Raw genomic sequence first — 23,323 nt, 5'->3', positions numbered from 1 at the left:
CAGCATGGCCAATGCACTCTAACCAACATATCTCTAGGGACTTCGATGCAACAGTCTCAAAAATCAACTCGAATTTCTCAACTGGGATTTGTCTCGTTCCTTGCAGCCCCCCCTCCTCCCCCCCGGCCCCCCCCCCGCCAAGAATGAAAACCTGTCTATTGTCGATGCCCGAATTACCTGTGCAACGGGATATGAATAATTGAAGTGATTTAGTCCAAGTTGTGTGTGAAGTTATTGATTTAACCATGACTGAGATGTTATGTTTCATTTACATTTTTAAAGTTAATTTTAAAGTTAAAGTTTATTTATTAGTGTCACAAGTAGGATTACAATAACACTGCAAGAAGTTACTGTGAAAATCCCCCCTGAAACTAATTTACTTATTTATATCTGCGCACCAGTTATTCTTGTGTATAACTCTCTCCAAACTTTTCAAGACATGTTTTCGTTTTTTAAAAAAAGAGTGACTTACCAAGGCTGCCAGTTTCTCAATTCGAAGACAACGTTAAACCTATTTAATGTTTCGGAATATATTCATTTGCAGAAGTTTATTCACGGGAATGCCAACAATTTTGTAAGTTTTTTTTAATTATACGGGTCTCTAACCAAAGCAGAGCTTTTAACATCTCAAACACGACGGCATTTTAGGAGTTCGTTTAACTTACTTCTTTCAAAAAGAACGAATTTGAGACAATCGGTTCCAAGTTCCTCTTGGAAGCGGAGTTAGCCCTGTCGCTGCCCGCTGGTGATGTGTGGCAGAGCAAAGAGGTTTTGCGATTTAAAGGATATGGAATCTCATAGCGGCATGTATCAGAATCCCTTTTACATCACCTCATCTTCCTTAATGTAAAATCTTCGAATAGAAAAATATGTACAACTAAAGACAATTAAACGAATTTGTATTTAAATGAAACATATATTAATCTAAACCCAGTCACGTTTAGATGAATCACAAATAGTGTTTTTTCAAATAAAATAGGAAGCGTGCAAAAAGATACAATTAATTGGTTTATGTTTAAATAAAGCATAATTATATTCCCCATATCTTAATCATATTCAGGTAGCTCACAAATAAAATCTTCCAATAGAAAATGCTAATTTTTTAGACAACTAATTAGTTTATAGTTGAATGAGACATTATTATATTCCTTATTACTCAATTATTTTTAAATACATCACAAATAGTTTTTTTTAATTTTTCGAATAGAAAATGTGCACATATATAGACAATTAATTAGAATTTCACTTTACTTACAAGTAACTTTACTTATATATTTAAATGAAGCATAATTATGTTCCCGATATCTCAGTTATACTTAGATGGATTACAAATAGTCTCCTTTAACATCTTCCAGTAGGAACTTTAACCAAATATAGACAACTAAATTAGTTGGTACTTAAATTAAGTGTAATTTTATTAGCCATATCCCAGTCATATTTAGATAAATCACAAATAGTTTCTTAAATCTTCAAATAGAAAATATAAACAATTAATTAGCTTATATTTACATTTAAATAATGATTATATTAGCTACATCTGAGTCATAATTAGGTACATCACAAATACTCTTAAAAAGAATTTGAATAGGATAGGTGTGCAAATATAGATAATTAAAATAGTTCATATATAAATGAAATATGACTATATTAGCTGCATCTCAATCATATTTAGATAGATCACTATTGTCTTAAAAAGAATTTGAATAGAAAGGTGCACAAATATAGATAATTAAAATAGTTTGTATACAAATAAAATATGATTATATTAGTTATATCTTAGTCATATTTAGATGGATCACAAATAGTCTTAAAAGAACTTAATAGGATAGATGCACAAATATAGATAATTAAAATAGTTTATATATAAATGAAATAGGATTATATTAGCTAGAACTCAGTCACATTTAGATAGATCACAAAATACTTTTTTAAAAAATCCTCAAATAGGAAATGTGTATAGATAATTAAATTAGCTTATATTTAAAAAAACTATATCACCTACATCTCAAACATATTTAGATAGATCACAAATAGCACTTTAAATATTCAAATAGAAAAAAATGCACATATATAGAGAATAATTAGCTTATATGTAAATGAGACATGATTATCTTACCTATATAGCAATCATATTTAGATAAATCACAAATAGGATTTTTTACACTTTCAAACAGGATAGGTGTGCAGATATAAATAATTAAATTAGTTTATACAGGGGATTTTCACAGTAACTTCATTGCAGTGTTAGTGTAAGCCTACTTGTGACACTAATAAACAAACTTTAAAATGAACTTTAAAAGTTTAAATGCTATTCTCTATACTTCAATCACATTTAGATAGATCACAATTAGTGTTTTTAAGTAAAATCTTTGAATAGATAATATGCAAAAATATAGACAATTACTTAGCTTATATTTAAAGGAAACATAATTATATTAGCTACATCTCAATCAGGTTTATATAGATCACAAATAGTCTTAAAAATTCAGGTAAGATGGGTGCAGACATATAGATAACTAAATTAGTTCATATTTAAATTAAACAATTATATAACCTATATCAATCATATTTAAATAGATCACAAATAATCTTAAAAACTCGAATAGGATAGTACAGTAATATAGATAATTAAATTAATTTATATTTAGACGTAAGACATAGGAGCAGAATTAGGCCACTCGGCCCATCGAGTCTGCTCCACCATTCAATCATGGCTGATATTTTTCTCATCCCCATTCTCCTGCCTTTCCCCATAACCCCTGATCCCCTTACTAACGAAGAACCTATCTATCTCTGTCCTTAAGACACTCAATGACCTGGCCTCCACAGCTGTGTGACAAAAAGTTCCACAGATTCACCACTCTCTGGCTGAAGAAATTCTTCCTCATCTCTGTTTTAAAGGATCGTCCCTTCAGCCTGAGGTTTTGCCCTCTGGTTCTAGTTAATGAAAGAATTATATTACTATAGCTCAATCATATTTAGATAGATTACAAATAGTCTTTAAAAATTCGAATAGCATAGGTACAGAAATATAGATAATTAAATGAATTTATATTGAAATGAAACAATTATATTACCTATATCTCAATGATAATTTAGATAGATTACAAATCGTATTTTTTTAATCTTCTAATACGGACTGTGGGCAAATGCAGGTGATTAAATAAGTTTATATTTAAATGAAGCATAATTATATTACCTATAGAAGTCATACTTGGATCACAAAAAGCCTTTTTTTAAAAAAAAAGATCCTCTAGAGGGCTAAATAGAAATAAAAGCGAGACATTTGTCAAATCATGGATGTGTAGAAACTTGGGAAACGATAACAAAAACAAGTTTTGAGAAGTTATCCAGAGGGGATGTTTGTTACTGGTTGGACTGGGTTGCAGATTTCAGGGGGGGTTATCAGTGATGGGGTTGGGGGGGGGGGAGGTGGAGAGAGAGACAAGGAGGAGGCTGTTGACAGGGATGCCAGCTGTTTGTGATCCAGTTGTGTGTGTGTGTGTGTGTGTGTGTGGAGGGTTTGTCTTTCTGCTGCCGCTCAAGTGCTTTGGAGGGAGTCGCCACATTCCTAGCTGACGTCAGGGAGCCCTGGAGAAGGGATGTGCATTTAAAGTTGGGAGAGATTTTGTTATATATTTTTTTCTCTTTCCCCCCCCCCCGCCCCCCCCACAACTCCCTGGGTCTGTCGGAAGAGGGATACGGCAACAACAACAACAACAACAGCTGAGAGAGGGGAGGAGAAGGTGGGAGTGAACATTAAGAAGGTCAACACCAAAACGGGGAGAACAGTTTAACCTCCTGGATTTTGCATGGTGCGCAGAGAGGCTTTTTTTTCCAGAAATCTTTGTATCTGTCTGTTTGTGTGTGTCTGTGTGTGTGTCTCTCTCTCTATGTCTGTCCTTTTAAGAGTTTTTCCACCCCTCTGCTTGGAGTTAACTGGTGGTTTCATGTTTTGGAAATCCCACTAGTTCCACGGGTCGCCCACTTTGCAATGACTTTGGGATCTGCAATGACTGCGAGGTCGGTGGCGCTGGAAGAAGGGGACATCGACGTGGTCGGCGTCGAGAGGGATCCCATGCCGGGAGACAGCAAGCTGGCCGGGGAGGGCTTGCCAGCCAGCAACCCCCTGGCCCCGGGGGCTCCAGACGTGAAGGAGCTGAAGGCTTCGGCCAAGAGTCCCCTGGTGAAACCCCCTTACTCTTACATCGCCCTCATCACCATGGCTATTCTGCAGAGCCCCAAGAAAAGACTGACCCTGAGCGAGATCTGTGAGTTCATCAGCAATCGGTTCCCCTACTACAAGGAAAAGTTCCCAGCTTGGCAGAACTCCATTAGGCACAACCTCTCCCTCAATGACTGCTTCATCAAGATGCCCCGGGAGCCGGGCAACCCTGGCAAGGGCAATTACTGGACCCTGGACCCCAACTCGGCTGACATGTTCGATAATGGGAGTTTCCTCAGGCGGAGGAAGAGATTCAAGCGTCAGCAACAGATTGGATTATTGAGAGAGGCGACCCTCTTGCCTGGACTCGGCTACAGTGCCTATAGCTATGGTCTCCAGCTGCCCGGCGGTGGGCACCCAGCGCTGGCCTTCCATCAGCACCACTGCCCCATGCCAGCCCCAGCCAGCCTCTTCCCCTCCCTCTCCACCCTCTTCCAGGGCACCAGTGACTCTAACCGGAAAGTATTGGCAGCTCCCCTTAGCCCCGGGACCCCGGTCAAAGTGGAAGCTCCCACCTCCTCCTCCTCTTCCCTCAGAGCTTTCTCCATAGACAACCTCATCTGCCCCGGCTCGCCAGTCGCCTACCCCCGGGCTGGCCAGCCGCCGGCCGTACTGCCCGTCATCTCCGCCATCCTCTCCCCTTCCCAGAACTTGCTAAACGTGAACTGCGACCACTTGGAGCAGGGAGTCAACCTGGCGAACAAAATTATCCAACTGCACAGCGGTCACTACTGAACCAGCGCTGGATAAATCAGGTAGGATACTGTGTCCAGTTTGTGTGAAATAAGCCATTGAATCGACATGTATCAGGCTGTTTGGGATGCCCTGTTGGAGAATCAGTGCAGACTCAATGGGCCAAATGGCCTCCTTCTGCACTGGAGGGATTCTTGGTTTAGTTTATTTATTAGTGTAGTCTTATATTAACACTGCAATTAAGTTACTGTGAAAATCCTCTGTGATCCCTCTACTCAATGCGGGAAATTTGATTTGATTTTTGAGTTGATTTGATTTTTGATTTATTTGATTTTTAATTTGATTTGACTTTATTTACATTTTTGATGTAGTTTTTATTTGATTTTTGATTTGCTTGATTTGAGTTTTGATTTGATTTGGTTTGACATTATTTAAAGTTTTGATTTAATTTTTATTTGATTTCCTTGATTGGATTTTTGGTTTGAGTTGATTTTTGATTTGATTTGACTTGATTCGAGTTTTGATTTGATTTTTAAATGTAATTTTTGATTTGTTTGATTGAATTTTTGATTTGATTTGATATATTATTTTAACATGCATTGAGATATAATGAAATGTATTGTCCCTTGCACACTGTACAGACAAAGCATACCATTCATAGAGCACATAGGGGAGAAGGAGAGAGTACAGAATATAGATACAAAATATAGGATCAGAATTAGGGTCAATTAGGAATTAATTAATTAGTAACTTTGATTTGATTTGATTTATTATTGTCACATGTCTTGGGATACAGTGAAAAATTTTATTTCTTGTGTGCTACACAGACAAAACATACTGTGCATAGAGTACATTGGAGGGTGCAGAGCATAGATAAAAATTTAGGGACAGAATTAGGATTAGTTACTAATTAGCTAAATAGTAACTCTGATTTGATTTGATTTGATTTATTATTATCACATGTATTTGGATACAGTGAAAAGTATTTTTTGTGCCTCGTACAGACAAAGCATACCGTTCATAGAGTACATAGGGGAGAAGGAAAGGAGAGGGTGAAGAATGTAGATATAAAATATTGGAACAGAATTAGGATTAAATTGTAATTAATTATTAACTTTGATTTGATTTGATTTATTATTGTCACATGTATTAGTATACAGTGAAAAGTACTGTTTTGTTTGCGCACTATACAGACAAAGCATACCGTTCATAGGGCAGAAGGAGAGGTTGCCGAATGTAGTGTTACAGTCATAGTCAGGGTGTAGAGAAAGATCAATTTAACATACAGTGGGTCCGTTCAAAAGTCTGGAAAATGGAAGTAGACGGCAGAGTAACAATAAGGTTCAGTCCAGTTCCCGGGGATATTATGTAGAGAGCGAATCAGAAATGAAGTGTACAAACTTTGACTGGCGGGATCTCGATTAATTCGTTGCAATAAATTCGTGTGGCTTCTGCCTCTCTCTCTCAGTGAGAAAAAAGGAGGGGGGATGAAAGATCCCGGGATTTTCCGCTATTTGGGAAACTGGAAGAAAGTCGATGAGTATGTGTTTTTTTTAAAAAAAAAGGACGATAACGTCTTCAAAAGCCCGGATTATTTCCAATAAATTGCTCTCCTATCGCACTTTTCACTCGATTCTATTCATTTCATGTGGGGGTAATTTTTTTTTTTGAGAAAAAAATTGCCAATCGCACCTTTAATTCTCCCAGACTCAGAGTAAGGTAACCAACTCCGACCAGGCTGTAACTTATTATATTTATTAGTGTATCGCAAGTATCAAACCCCTGGGTTAAATTGTCTCAGGTTGTATCCCTGATATGCAACATAACGTGGATACAGCAAGACCTGAAATATAAGATGCCGGGATGAACTCAAACATCTGTGGAGAGAGAGAGCTCACATGTGTGTGATCCTTCTACAGAATTTATAAAGAAATAATTAGACAAAGTTGGTAAAATTCTCAGCCCTACCCCACTGTGTAACCTAAAAAAAAATTCAATGTGACCTTCCTGGTGGAATGTTAGAATATTGGATCCCTTTATATATATTTTTTAAAACGTTATAGAATTAATAGAAAATTGGATTTATTTGAGTTCTTCCAACCGTTTTCTAATCTGGCTACAGTTGTAATACTGGTTTGTCAAGGGAAATTTTTATATGTATAGTTTATTTTGTTTTTTTTTTGAAAAAAGGAGAAATCGTTATTTACTGTCACAAGTAGGCTTACGTTAACACTGCAATGAAGTTACTGTGTTAACTTTGGAAACATCTACCAAGAATCCGGGCGTGCATTTTTTAACACAGTGTTAACATGGCACTCAATATGATCCAAAACACATTAAAGGTTCCTCTCTTTAATTCTCTTCACCAATTGCATTCTTAATTTTTACGCTCCATTACCCCTGATGAATCCCTTCTCCTCGTTCCCTCCCCACCCTTCTCCAGCTGTGCCACATCGATGTTTGGCCATTTTTTTTCCACACTGAATAACTTGTATTGAACTTGTGGAGAGACACAAGGTTCTGTGGCAAAGGCTTGAGATTCAGGGAAGAGGCTGAGAGAGCTAAGGGAGATGGAACAAGACACAGGAATAGAAACCCCTTCGTCTCTCCCTCTGTACACCTTTGACTGAGACCCCCACCGAGAACCTTAGGCATTGACCCTACCCGAAAAGTGCACACCCGGATCTCAGTAGATTTTCCAAAGTTAACACTGAAACTTCATTGCGGTGTTAATGTAAGCCTGCTTGTGATGATAATAAATCAAATCAAATCAAAATCAAATTTAAAAAAAATCCAAAAGACGCGCTGGTTAAGCGTATTGGCCGTGCTAAATTTTCCCTCGGTGTACCCGAACAGGCGCTGGAGTGTGGCAACTAGGGGATTTTCAACAGTAACTTCATTGTGGTGTTAATGTAAGCCTACTTGTGACACTACTAAATAAACTTTTAAACATTTTTTTGAAACATAAAGAACCTCATTGAGTAGGCAACAAATTTGGGGAGGTCGAGGCCCTTTCCTCCATCCAACACCCCCCCCCCCACCTCCCCCACCCCACCCCCCCCCCCAGCCACCATACTTGTAAACTCCAAAGTGAACTAGTTCAAAATGATGCATTAGCCTTAGAAAACATTTCTCTCCCCAGCACCTAAATCTATCATTTCCCATAGCACGATTCTCTCCCACTTACATTTCAATGTTTTTCTGTGTGCGTGTTTTGAAATGTTGATGAATTATGGGTGGCATGGTAGCACAGTGGTTAGCACTGCTGCTTCACAGCTCCAGAGACCTGGGTTCGATTCCTGGCTCGGGTCACTGTCTGTTGCACATTCTCCTCGTGTCTGCATGGGTTTCCTCCGGGTGCTCCGGATTCCTCCCACAGTCCAAAGACGGGCAGGTTATGTTGATTGGCCATGCTTAAATTGCCCCTTAGTGTACTAGGATGCTTAGGTTAGAGGGATTAGCGGGTAAAATATGTAGGGCTATGGGGTAGGGCCTGGGTGGGATTGTGGTCAGTGCAGACTCGATGGGCCGAAGAGCCTCTTCCTGCGCTGTAGGGTTCTATGATTCCGTTGTGTGGGTCAAAGCAGATTGGGATTAACTGGTTTGCACCAAGAAATAAAAAGCTCTGATCAAGGGTCACCCAGATCTGAAACAGTGCTATATCAAATTATATAGAATCCCTATATTCAGCCCATCAAGCCTGCACTGACAATGATCCCACCCAAGCTCTCACACTGTAACCCCATATATATACCCTACTGATACCAATGGACAATAGGGTGTGGCCAATCCACCTAACCCGCACCCAGAGGAAACCCACACCAACATGGGGAGAACGTGCAAACTCCTCACAGACAGTGACCTAAGTCAGGGATTGAACCCGGGTCCCTGATGCTGTGAGGCAGCAGTGCTAACCGCTGTGCCACCGTGCCAACCCTAGACTAGGATCTATTCTCTTTTCACTGGCTCCCAGAAATCTAGGCTCTATTGTCTCTCCACAGATGCTGTCAGACCTGCTGAGATTTTCCAGCATTTTCTATTTTTGTTGCTGATTTTGTTTACCCAAATCTCTTTCTCCCAGTTGCAGAGGGCACTCCCTCTGACAGGAAGGGGTGTAGGAGGTGCCCCTATTGCACGTTACTCACTGCCCTGATGTACAAGGCGAGAGATGATGGGAGATTAACTATTGTAACGTGTGCACTGCTGATGTTATAGCAGTGTTATGTTATATACCTAAGTTTAAGTTTTTAAGCTTATTCTATTGGTGTCGCAAGTAGGCTTACGTTAACACTACAAACTAAGTTACTGTGAAAATCAGCCAGTCGAGGGAAAATACTGGAAAATCTCAGCAGGTCTGGTAGCATCTGTAAGGAGGGAAAAGAGCTGATGTTTCGAGTCCAGATGATCCTTTGTCAAAGCTCATCTGTGCTTGAAACGTCAACTCTTTTCTCTCCTTACAGACGGTACCAGACCTGCTGAGATTTTCCAGCATTTTCTCTTTTGGTTTCAGATTCCAGCATCCGCGGTAATTTGCGTTTACCTTAGTTGCCACACTCCAGCACCTGTTCGGGGAACACTGAGGGAGAATTTAGCATGGCCAATTCACCTAACCAGCACGACTTTCAGATTTTCAAAAAAATTTGATTTTGGTTTGATTTATTATTGTCACAGAATATGGTATACAGTGAAAAGTATTGTTCCTTGTGTGCTATACAGACAAAGCATACTGTTCATAGAGAAGGACAGAATGTGGTGTTACTGTCATAGCTCGGGTGTAGAAAAACATCAACTTAGTGTGAGGACTGTGGGAGGAAACTGGAGCACCAGGAGGAAACTCAGGCAGACATGAGGGGCAATATTTTATGTCCTCATTTACCCCGAATCAATGGGCATTTCCGTTGTCTGCCCCTTGCCCGTGGCAGGGCACGGCAGTAGAATTCCAGCGGGGGGAGAACATGCACAGGCAGTAATCCAAGCCGGGAATCGAACCCGGGTCCCCTGGCGCTGTGAGGCAGCATTGCTAACCGCTGTGCCACGGTGCCACCCTGTGCCACTGTGTCACCCCGTGCCAACGTGGACGCAAATGAATGGTTGAAATCCAGGCCAGGAACAGGCCATCTTGTATTTTGGACGTGTTCAAGTAAAGGAAGGGAAATATTGCAGATGCTTGATTCTGAAACCAAAAAGAAAAGCAGAAAATGTGGAAAATCTCAGCATCGAAAAATGGGGTGGGGTGGGAAGGGGGAGTTGTTTTAATGGAAGATTGCAAAACAGTTTAATTGCTTAACATCACAAGGGTTAGTAAACAAAAAATAACCTGAGGAATTTTAGGCTCTGCAATCGGTACTTTAATTGCTCTTGTTATGTGAATGTGTTATGTTTTTGTGCAGAGAGGGGCTTCGGGAACGGCGAGGGAGAGGGAGAGAGTCTTCATTGACATTGCTCTGGGCCGTCGAGAAGGAAGTAAAACATCAAATTAGTGAATGGTTTGACCATCTTGTTATCAATACAAAGTCCTCCTGTACATGAATCTGTGTAAATATTGTAATTGTAACGGCAGAGAGACGTGTGTTTAATTATTGATCCAGATATAACATGGTAAAGGTTTCTAAAGAGAAATGGCTGTGTATAAATTATTTTACTTTGTGTGGCCCGGGTATTTTCATGTCCTTTACACCCTCCTTCCTGCACGAAGTAAAAAAAAATCAACATTAAATTGTTTTGTGTACGGAAACAAATGCCTGGTTTTGTGTTAATGTCATGAGAATTGTGTGTATTTTATTGTGGGGCGGGTAATTGTTTTAAACGCTTCGTTATTGAGTAAACCCCGGCAGAGTTTTGCAAGGAAAATTAAACAAGCAATTTCTTGTCATCCCAAGTTTCTTCTCGACTTTTTACTTTTTTCCTCTCTTAACATCTGAATGCGCGGATGAATGCGTTTTCAGGACAATTGTGAGGGCATTTAGTCACTCAAAAGCGTGTCGCAAGTAGGCTAACATTAACTCTGCAATGAAGTTATTGTGAAAATTCCCTAGTCGCCACACTCCGGCGCTTGTTCAGGTTTAAAGTTTTTTGAAAGTTTATTTATCAGTCATAAGTAGGCTTACATTAACTCTGCAATGAAGTTACTGTGAAAATTCCCCAGTCACCACACTCCAGTGCCTGTTCAGGTTTAAAGTTTTTTTAAAGTTTATTTATTTGTGTCGCAAGTAGGCTTACATTAACTCTGCAATTAAGTTACTGTGAACATCCCCTAGTCTCTACACCCCAGTCCCTGTTCAGGTTTAAAGTTTTTTTAAAGTTTATTTATTAGTGTCACAAGTTGGCTTACATTAACACTGCAATGAAGTTACTGTGAAAATCCTCTTGTTGCCACACTCCAGTGCTTGTTTGAGCTTAAAGTTTTTAAAGTTTATTTATTACTGTCACAAGTAGGCTCATGTTAACACTGCAATGAGATTGCTGTGAAAATCCTCTAGATTTAGATTTGCACAGGAGGGGTCTGTGTGACATTGGACTGTGTGTCAAACAGGGGACAAGTACACCCAGGATATTTTTCTCCTCTGTAAAGATGACCAGATTGGTAACGAACTAAACCAATGTTGGCTCTCTGAAATTTTTTGTATTTTTAGTCTTGCAGTAGGGGGGCATTTATTAACCGCACACCCCCCCCCTTCAGTCAAGGGAACCAGGTGGGCAATTGATTTACTCCATATGAAATTCTATACTTAGAAGTTTTTGTTTTAACTACTATCTTTGTTTTTTTTTCAGATTAAGTTTCAGTCTATTTATTAGTGTCACAAGTAGGCAAACGTTAGAACTGTAATGAAGTTACTGTGAAAATTCTCTAGTTGCCACACTCTGACGCCTGTTCAGGTTTAAAGTTTTTTGAAGTTTATTTATTAGTATCACAAGTAGGCTTACATTAACACTGTAATGAAGTTACTGTGAAAATCCCCCAGTCGCCACACTCTGGCTCCTGTTCAAGTTTAAAGTTTTTTTAAAGTTTGTTTATTAATGTCACAAGTAGGCTTACATTAACACTGCAATGAAGTTACTGTGAAAATCCTCTACTCCGGTGCCTGTTTGGGTACACTGAGGGAGAATTTAGCACGGTCAGTTCACCTAGCCAGCACGTCTTTTGGACTGTGGGAGGAAACCCACACAGACACGGGGAGAACATGCAGATTCCACACAGACAGTGACCCAAGCCGGGAATCGAACCCGGGTCCCTGGCGCTGTGAGGCAGCAGTGATCAGCTTTCACTTGTTAATGTTCTTCGATACATGAAAGCTACTGGGAGTTAAAGCGCAGGTTTTTTTTTGGAACAGGGTAGGGGGGTTAGAATTAGTAGCGAGGGGAATATTCTATAAACAGCCTGAATTCAACTTACCTGTGGCTCTCAAAAGGGGTGTTTGTTTGTTTGTTTTTTGAAAGTAGGATCCAGTGGAGAAATCTGTCCCAGACAACAGGGATTCCCGCTAAACCACATTCACAGGCCTGGCTGACCACTCTCCCAAGAGATTTACACACCCTTCATAGAGTTAGTCATGACAAATAACACCGGGGTAGACAAAACATGTACAGCAAGAGCCATTCAGTGGGACGTGCGTGGCAAGTTTTAATTATCCGGTGTGATTCAAGAAGAAAACTAACTTGAATCAAGATTTTTTTATGTAAAGGAAACTAAGTCAAGGAAAAAACACAATTTTTGCTTTCGATTTCATTTGATTTTGATTTATTATTGTCACACATATTGGGAAACAGTAAAAAGTATTGTTTCTTGCGCGCTATATGGACAAAGCCTATCGTTCATAGAGAAGGAAAGGAGAGAATGCAGAATATATTGTTACAGTCATAGCTAGGGTGCAGAGAAAGATCAGTTTAATATAAGTTAGATCCATTTGAAAGTCTGAAGGCAGCAGAGAAGAAGTGTTTTTTTTAACTTTTGATTTATTATTGTCACACATGTACTGGGATACAGAGAAAAGTATTGTTTCTTGCGCGTTAAACAGTCAAAGCATACCATTCATAGAAAAGGAAAGGAGAGTGTGCAGAATGTAGTGTTGCAGTTATCAAATCTCTCAGGATTCTTAAACATTTAAGAATCGGTAACTTATAATTTCAGTTAACCCACAGGAGTGGAGCAGAGAACAGGATCTCACCACAGGAATGGTGCAAGTATACAAGACAGCCAGTGTCCATTGGCAAGGGAGGATTTACACACACACACACACACACACATACACACTCACTCAAACACACACATACATACACCCACACACACTCACACATGCACATACACACACACCCACACACATGCTCACTCACACACACACACACACTCACTCACACACACACACTCACACACACATGCTCACTCAAACACACACACACTCGCACAAACACACACAACCACACACCCACACACACACACTCACACAAACACACACACATATACTCACTCACTCACACACACAAACACACACACACATACTCACTCACTCACACACACAAACACACACACACATACTCACTCACTCGCACACACAAACACACACACATACACCCACACACACACTCACTCACACACACACACCCACACACACAGACTCACACACACCCGCACACACTCATTCACACACACACACCCACACACACTCACTCACAAACTCACATACAAACATGCACACACATACACAGACTCTCACTCACACACTCTCACACACATGCTCACACATACTCTCACACACACACAAACACACACTGAGACACAGACACACACAATATCGCATGCTCACACATACACACACTCACGCACACACACATTCACACCCAAAATCACACACACAGACATACTCACAAACGAACACTCTCACACACACACATAAACTCACACACTCTCACATACACACACTCTCACATACACACACACATGATCTCTCACACACATAGTCACATACACACACAACATACACACACTCACATACACCCACACACATACGCGCACACACACACACTCTCACGCACACACACACACATTCACACACACACATGCACTCACACACATGCACTTTCACACACACACACCCTCTCAAACACACACTCTCACACACACACACTCTCACACACACACTCTCACACACACACACACACACTCTCACATGCACACATTCATAAACACACTAGCACATACACACTCACACACATACACACCTACACACTCACACACACACTCACATGTACACACACACACACACCCTCTCACACACACACACTTACACACACACACACACTCATACACACTCTAACATGTACACACTCTCTCACACACACATACAGACCTACACACTCACACACACACTCACATGTTCACACACACACACAGACTCACACACACAAACTCACAACTCTCACACGCAAGCTCTCACATACACACAACACACACACACATTCACATACATGTACACACACAGACACACTTGCACACATACACACGCACACATACATGCACACACACTCTCACACGCACATATACACACACACTCTCACAGAAGGTCCCATCTGTTCAAACAAATGTGAAATACAGAAATTAAAGTGTGATTATCTAGTTCTTCTTCCCACATCCAGATAAGCCTCACTGGAGTTAGTAGTCTCACCCAGAACTGGCCATTTGGTTTAGGAAAGTGATCACAGGAGAGACAACTGTTTTAATCTTGAGTGAGGGTGTGTGGGGGACAGTGCGGGGGCGGTGGGGGGGGGAGCTGCTGGCAGGGGAGTGTCTGAGATTTTCTGTGTGTGATACTGTTTGGTTTTTGTGTGTGTGTGTGTGTGTGTAAGATTGTCGTGATTTTGTTTGTTGTGTGGGTGTGTGTGCACATGTGTGTGTGGGTGGAGGGAGGGGCAATCGTCTGGGTGAAAGTTTGTGTGTGAGGGGGACAGGGTTCCTTTGCAGATAAGGTAGAGGGGTGGACAGGGATAGGGAGGGAATGAATAGTTCAGGGAGCACCAGTTTCCCAGCCTTGTGGGTATAATATTCAGAGAGATTCCGCATGCTGTGTACAGGAGCTGTTAATGCAACCTAGCTTCCCATTCTGCACCACCGTCTGGATGATTCAATTCTCCCATTTTAAACGTCACTCTCTTTCTCTTCCACTGCTGTCAGTGAGGTTCTGGCTACACTTGGGGGAACACATGGGAGAGCTGGAGAGTTGCCTTGCCCAGCTCTCCATCTGGCGATGGGCACAGTGTGGGGTGTCCAGCTCTCAGTGACCCTCCTCATCAATCTTGAACCAGTCTCCTAAACCCTGGGTCAATCCAGCCGGTCGATGCCTGTGTGTCCAAGCTGCAGAATCCAGCGGGCTGCAAACCAACAGAAATCATCACACCCACCCATTCCAAGAAGGCCAGGCAGGGACAATGTAATTAGGGAGCCCTCCCCCACGCTACAGTGCAGGAGGAGGGCATTTGGTCCATCTTACCTGGCCCCCCCCCAATCTCATGACCCCACACATTTATCATGGCCAATCCACCTAACCTGCACATCTTTGGACACTAAGGGACAATTTAGCATGACCAATCCACCTAACCTGCACATCTTTGGACACTAAGGGACAATTTAGCATGGCCATTCCACCTAACCTGCACATCTTTGGCCACTAAGAGAAATCACAGAAACCCGACGGTACAGAAAGAGGCCATTCGGCCCACTGATTCTGCACCACAACCCACCCCGGCCCTACCCCCATATCCCTACATATTTTACCTACTAATCCCTCTAACCTACACATCTCAGGACACTAAGGGGCAATTTAAGCATGGCCAATCAACCTAACCCGCACATCTTTGGACTGTGGGAGGAAACCGGAGTACCCGGAGGAATCCCACGCAGACACGAGGAGAATATACAAACTCCACACAGACAGTGACCCAAGCCGGGAATCGAACCCAGTTCCCTGGAGCTGTGAAGCAGCAGTGCTAACCACTATGCTACCGTGTCACCTACTAAACCAACCACCTGCATCCCTCTATTCCCCATCTGTTCATGTGTGTCTATCCAGGTAAGTCTTAAATGTTGCTAACATATCTGCCTCAACCACCTCACTTGGCAGTGCATTCCAGGCCCCCACCACCCTCTATGTAAATAAACTCCCCCCACACATCTCCACTCAACCTTGCCTCTCTTACCCTGAATGTGTGCCCCCTTGTAATTGTCATTTCTATTCTGGGAAAAAGGTTCCAACTATTCACCCCATACCCCTCATAATTTTATAAACTTCTATCAGGTCGTCTCTCAGCCTCTGTCTTTCCAGGGAGGACAATCCAGTTTATTCAATCTCTCCTCATAGTTAATACCCTCCATACCAGGCAACGTCCTGGTACACCTTTTCTGTACTCTCTCCAAAACCCCAATTTCCTTCTAGTAGTGTGGTGACCAGAATTGGACACAATGTTCCAAATGTGGCCTGACCAATGTTTTATATAACTGTAACATCTCTCCCACAGAGAGGGAGAGGCTATAACTCTCAATCAACTGGCTACACTGAGTGAACGCTGTCTGAACTGAGGTTGTCAGGGTGGGGAGGCGCATTGGTGTGACACACACTTGCACCCCACCGACCATCGCACCAGTGCTCTCTTAGAGTCATAGAGGTTTACAGCTTGGAAACAGACCCTTCAGCCCAATTTGACAGGCCCTGTGGCCCAATGGTTATAAAACTTTTTTTTATCTAATGAAGGAAGATGAAAAGGTACATTAGCATACGGGCCCCATTAAATACTCCAAATGCCTCACATACATTTTAAACACACATGCTCATAGATCGGGAGAATATATTACAGTGAATAGACATTGATTGTAAAGGTGCTCTGGGAAGTTCGGGGGTCGGGGAAGGCGCTATAGTACAAATACACGTATGCCGCACACACATATACATATAAATATATACATATAGGGGAGGCGATGGCTGAGTTTTATTATTGCTGGACTACTTATCCAGCTAATGCTCTGGGGACCTGGGTTTGAATCCCGCCACAGCAGATGATGGAATTTGAATTCAATAAAAAATATCTGGAATTAAGAATCTACTGGTGATCATGAAACCATTGTCGGAAAAACCATCTGATTCGCTAATGTTCCTTTAGGGAAGGAAATCTGCCGTCCTTACCCAGTCTGGCCTACATGTGACTCCAGAGCCACAGCAATGTGGTTGACTGTCAACTGCCCTCGGGCAACTAGGGATGGGCAATAAATGCTGACCCAGCCAGCGATGCCCATGTCCCATAAATGAATAAAAAATGAGTCCATAGATTTGTGATGTACCTGGGAATGTGCTTCTCACGGTTGTACAGAGTTTGATCATGGTCATTAGTGACTGACTCGATGTTTTGTAGACAAAGTTAAATAAAAAGCCCTACTGCACAGCATTTCCCCTTTAACTGATCCTCAGGACAGATCCAACTTTGTGTAACCTGCACCACCCTCTCCCAACTTGGAAGAAGATAAACAGATTCCAAAAGCTTGGAATGCAAGTGGGGCCAGCCAAAGGCGGGACAACCCTGACTATCGAATTTGAATAAATAGTTTTTAAAAATGTAAATGAAATTCAAAATATGGTTTGAACACTTTTTTTAAGGCAAAGTTTCCCATATTTTAGTTCATTTTCCTACGGGGTCAATTAGGCAGCTAACAACTCCTTACTATAGAACCATATAATCACCACAGTGCAGAAGGAAGCTGTTTGGCCCAACAAGTCTGCACCAATTCTGCGAAAGAGCACCCTACTCAGGCACACTCCCACCATATCCCCATAACCCCATGCGATTTAGCATGGCCAATCCACCTAACCAGCACATCCTTGGACACTAAGGGGCAATTTAGCATGGCCAATCCACCTAACCTGCACACCTTTGGACACTAAGAGGCAATTTAGCAATGCTAATCCACATAACCTACACATCTTTGGACACTAAAGGGCAACTTAGCATGGCCAATCTACCTAACCTGCATATCTTTGGACCCTAAGGGGCAATTTAGCATGGCCAATCTACCTAACCTGCACACCTTTGGGCACTAAAGGGCAATTAAGCATGGTCAATCCACCTATCTTGCACATCTTTGGACACTAAGGGACAACTTAGCATGGCCAATCCACCTAACCTGCACATCTTTGGACACTAAGGAACAGTTTAGCATGGCCAATCCAACTAACCTGCGCACCTTTGGTCACTAAGGGGCAATTTAGCATGGCCAATCCACCTAACCTGCACATCTTTGGAGTGTGGGAGGAAACCGGAGCACCCTGAGGAAAGCCACGCAGACACAGGGAGAATGTGCAAGCTCCACACAGACGGTCACCCGAGGCTGGGATCGAACCCAGCTAACCACTCTGCTAACCACTATGCCACCATGTTGTGCCGTAAAATCAACTTGGCAGATCATCTAAAGCAAACATCTAAAACTTAAAGATGGACGCCACGAGATCTCATGAGTGAGGAGGTCATGGATCCAGCCCCTACCCAGAATAGAGGACAATGGAATAATTCTAAAGATAAGCTTGATAAATTGTGCAGGAAGATTAGAGGAACAGAGGCTTTTTTTAATGTTGAAAGGAGGAAAATAAGTGGCAGTCTCAAAGAAGTTTATGAAAATGAAAGTCTAGAACGCTTCATGATATCACTGGCCAGACGCATAATCTATAATCACCCATCATATTCACAGGGACGTTAATATGTTAATTTACACTGGTTAAACCACCATTAAAACTAGACAATTTCAGACAAAGGAATGAACAGTTCTTAAGATAATACCACACAGCTTAATCTCTGGCTTTAAACAGTCTGGATGAATCAAATCCTTGTTTCAACTGTATCCAAACAGAATAAGATTGGCAGCAGAACACTCCAATAATGATGCTTTAAAGTTAAACTACAAAGGAATATCAAGAATAATGGCCCGAATTTCCTGTCCCCCTGCCCCCTGGGAATTGGTTCAGACGAGGGGCGGATCATGGGGAGGTCTGGTGACCTCGGACTTTACAGTTTCAGGACGAGCGAGGCTGGACAATTCCACCCAATACCTTTGTTCAAAGCTTTTAACAGGGGCATACATGCTAAATGCCCCTTAGTGTCCAAAGATATGCAGATTAGGTGGATTGGCCATGCTAAATGCCCTTTAGTGTCTAAAGATGTCAAGGTTAGGTGGATTGGCCATGCAAAATTGCCCCTTAGTGTCCAAAGATGTGTAAGTTAGGTAGATTGGCCATGCTAAGTTGCTGCTTAGTGTCTAAAAATGTGCAGGTTAGGTGGATTGGCCATGCTAATTTGCCCCTTACTGTCTAAAGATGTGTAGGTTAGGTGGATTGGCCATGGTAAATCCAGGTTTAAACTCACGGGGGTTTAAAATTAGATACTGTGTAACTTTAAATGCACACATCATTAAAAATGAAATGTTGCAGGACAACGGGGGAAAGAATAGATTGACAGTTCAATCGACAGTTCTGATGCGCCACAGCGAAAAACCGCACCAACCTCCTCAGAAGACAAACACAGGACATGGTGGACAGAGTACCCTCTCTGGAGCGGAGAAGCTACGACATCTTCTCCGGAGTCTTCAACATGTCATTGATGAAGACGAACATCTCGCGAAGGCCATCCCCACACTTCTTGCCTTCAAACAACTGCACAATTTCAAACAGACCATTGTCCACAGCAAACTACCCAGCCTTCAGGACAACAATGACCACGACTCCACAGCCCTGACACAGCAACCTCTGCAAGACATGCCAGATCATCAACACGGATGCCATCATCTCACGTGAGAACACCATCCACCAGGTACGTACTGTTGCAACTTGGCCAACGTTGTCTACCTGATACGCTGCAGGAAAGGATGCCCTGAGGCATGGTACACTGGGGAGACCATACAGACGCTACGACAACAGATGAATGAACACCACTCGAACAATCACCAGGCAAGACTGTTCTCTTCCTGTTGGCAAACACTTCAGTGGTCACAGGCATTCAGTGTTCTCCCAGGCAGCCTTCACGACACATAACAATACAGAGTCGCTGAGCAGAGACAAGTTCCGCACACGTGAGGACAGCCTCAACCAGGATCTTGGGTTCATGTCATGCTATTTGTAACCCCCACAATTTGGTGGTGCTTGCAAAATCTCACTTACTGTCCTGTCTGGAGACAATACACATCTCTTTAACCTATGCTTAATGCTATCTCCACTCACATTGTCTGCTCCTTTAAGACTTGATTAGCTGTAAAGACTCACATTCTAATCAGTATTCTGTAGACTGAGTGTGTGCCTTTATTTGCCCTGTCTGTGATCAGAACTCCCCACTCACCTGACGAAGGAACAGTTTTCTGAAAGCTAATGGTGTTTGCTACCAAATAAACCTGTTGGACTTTAACCTGGTGTTGTGAGACTTCTTACTGTGTTTAACCCAGTCCAACGCTGGCATCTCCACATCAAAGAATAGGGATGGCAGACACAGATATTGTGGGCCAAATGGCCTCTTTGCTTTATGGGGTGGCATAGTGGCACAGTGGTTAGTGCTGCTGCCTCACAGCACCAGTGTCCTGGGTTCGATTCCTGGCTTGGGTCACTGTCTACGCGGAGCCTGTACATTCTCCTCTTGTCTGCGTGGGTTTCCTCTGGGTTCTCTGGTTTCCCCCTACAGCCTGAAAGACGTGCTGGTTAGGGTACATTGGCCATGATAAATTCTCCCTCAGTGTACCCAACAGGCACCAGAGTGTGGCAACTAGGGGATTTTCACAGTAACTTCATTGCAGTCTTAATATAAGCCTACAAATAATAAACAAGCTTTAAAAAGACTTCATGATTCTAAGAGGTATTGACAATCGATGTGCATGAGTGAAGGTTAGGTTCATCCCAGCTTTATTATAGAATCCCTACAGTGCAGAAGGAGGCCATTTGGTCCATCAAGTCTGCGCCGAACAGAATCCCACCCAGGGCCTATCCCCATAACCCCTTACATTTACCCTAGTTAAGTCCCCCTGAGACAATGGGGCAATTTAGCATAGCCAATCCACATAACCTACATCTCTTTAGGCACTAAGGGGCAATTTAGCATGACCAATCCTCCTAACCCACACATCTTTGGACATTAAGGGGCAATTTAGCATGGGCAATCCACTTATCTACAAATCTTTGGACACTAAGGTTTGATTTATCATGGCTAATCTACCTAACCTGCACATCTTTGGACATGAAGGGGCGATTTAGCATGGCCAATCCACCTAACCTACACATCTTTGGACACTAAGGGACAACTTAGCATGGCCAATCCATCTAACCTGCATATCTTTGGACACTAAGAGACAATTTAGCATGGCTAATCTACCTAACCTGCACATTTTTGGACACTAAGGGGAAATTTAGCATGTGACCCAAGCCGGGAATCGAACCCAGGTCCCTGGTGCTATGAGGCAGCAGTGCTAACCACTGTGCCACCGTGCCGCACAGTCATCCAGTGCTTCCGACTTCTTAAGTGTCAAAACATGAAACTCCACTGAGCTGTCGTGGATTAAGTGCCCACCCCAAAGCTGGAGAAACATGAAGGGGCAGGGAGCACTTTCAATGCCTTTTAATTAAAACTCATAAACGAGACCCATTGACCACTTGCACATGAATAACAGACTCAGAGTGAGTGAGAGAACCACGGAGTTTCTAATGCTGGTCCCCTTTCGACAGCTGTCATTAAGAGAAAATTACCCAAAGGAAATGAGGGGGGGCTTTCACAATTGAAAACATCCTATTAAAATCCTAATTGCTTCAGAAACATCGTCTGAAACAGAAAATAGAAGGAGCATGAATTGCAAAATTAAAACGACATGGACTCTGGCTGCCGGTGCACAGAGGGCCAACTGTAATTTACGTCAAACCTACAACAATTACTATCTGCAGGCAAGAACTGTAATTGCCGTTAACTAGAGAGAGTCACTACATAACAAAAAATAAAAGTGGTGAAGGATGGTGGAAATGGCCACTTAATATCGCTTGGTTTTAAACGCCTACACTCTCTAGAAGCCAGACTCTAAGATAATGAAGTGTACTTCAAGAGCAGTACTGCTAATTGCAGGGTGCTCAGGAAAAGGGCTCCAATTTGGAGTAGACGTGTGCGCACAGCTATAGAATGGATGAATAGATTGTTAGTCGGGGTTGCATGGGAGGGGTGATGCTGGGGAGATAGTTTGTCTTGGCGAAGATCTGAGCTCCTTTATTGTCTCTGATAGAGAGCTGGAGTAAGCAGGCACCAGATTCACATTCCTCTTCAAGTCACACATTACCGGGTGGGACGGTACAGTCTCGTGGGCCATGTTACAACAATTTCTGAAACTTGGAGCAACCATCAGGGTCATGATTTGCAAATTCCACTTGACAGCTAGGGGGCGGTGCACTCATCGCAGTTTTATACGGTGCTTCCTGGGTTTGCACAGAGGATCAGCAATTAAGTGCAGAAAGAGGCCATTCGGCCCATCAAGACTGCACCAACCACAATCTCACCCAGGCACCATCCCTGTAACCACACATCTTAACCTTGTAAATTCCCCATCACTAAAGGGCAATTTAGCATGGCCAATCCACCCAACCTACACATTTTTGGATACCAAGGGGTGACTTAGCATGGCCAATCCACCTAACCCACACATCTTGGGACACTAAGGGACAATTTAGCATGGTCAATCCACCCATCCTGCGCATCTTTGGACCATAAGGGACAATTTAGCATGACCAATCGCCTAATCTACACATCTTTGGACCATAAGGGGCAACTTAGCATGGCCAATCCACCTAACCTACACATCTTTGGAGAATAAGGGGCAGTTTAACACGCCAATTCACCTGCCCTACTGACCTTTGGACACTAAGGGGAAATTTACATGGCCAATTCACCTGACCTACACACCTCTGGACACTAAGGGGCAATTTAACATGGCCAATTCACCTAACCTGCACATCTTTGGGCACAAAGGGGCAATTTAGCATGGCCAATTCCCTTTACCCATACATCTTTGGACACTAAGGGGCAATTTAGCATGACCAATCAGCCCAACCTGCACATCTTTGGAATGTAAGAGGGAACTGGAGCACCTGGAGGAAACCCACGCAGACATGGGGAGAACGTGAAAACCCCACACAGTCTCGTCTTCAGTAAGCTGCTGTAAAAGGGTTAATGATCACACAAGTTTAAAAATCACACAATCAGCAAGCTGGATCTCAGCCACAGAGTGCAAACCAGAGGCCTTGATTAAAACAAACCCAGATATGAATCAAGGATCATTTAATTGAGCGACGTGGTGCTGCAACTCATGTTTGCCCATTAGAATAAGGAACAATGGAAATGGGAAGTTGGTATGCCATTGGTCAG

General features: G+C 42.4%; 1 protein-coding gene across 1 annotated transcript; it reads left to right on the top strand.

The window, feature by feature from the left end:
• Positions 1–3,714: 3,714 nt before the first annotated feature.
• LOC145360986 (forkhead box protein D2-like) lies at positions 3,715–10,763 on the top strand. Its single transcript, XM_080216502.1, has 2 exons — positions 3,715–4,980; positions 10,309–10,763. The coding sequence occupies exon 1, from the start codon at positions 3,995–3,997 to the stop codon at positions 4,958–4,960; it is 966 nt and encodes a 321-aa protein (XP_080072628.1). The 5' UTR covers positions 3,715–3,994; the 3' UTR covers positions 4,961–4,980; positions 10,309–10,763.
• Positions 10,764–23,323: the final 12,560 nt, after the last annotated feature.

Source organism: Carcharhinus amblyrhynchos, chromosome 33 (assembly GCF_965287045.1).
Source record: "Carcharhinus amblyrhynchos chromosome 33, sCarAmb.v2.hapA, whole genome shotgun sequence".
Lineage (NCBI taxonomy): Eukaryota > Metazoa > Chordata > Chondrichthyes > Carcharhiniformes > Carcharhinidae > Carcharhinus > Carcharhinus amblyrhynchos.
The sequence above is the reverse complement of the archived record's forward strand: the minus strand, read 5'-3'. Positions and strand labels throughout refer to the sequence as shown.

What these genes read in the sequence shown, in the direction of transcription:
- LOC145360986 (XM_080216502.1), top strand. Translation starts at nt 3,995, where the DNA reads ATGACTTTGGGATCTGCAATGACTGCGAGGTCGGTGGCGCTGGAAGAA.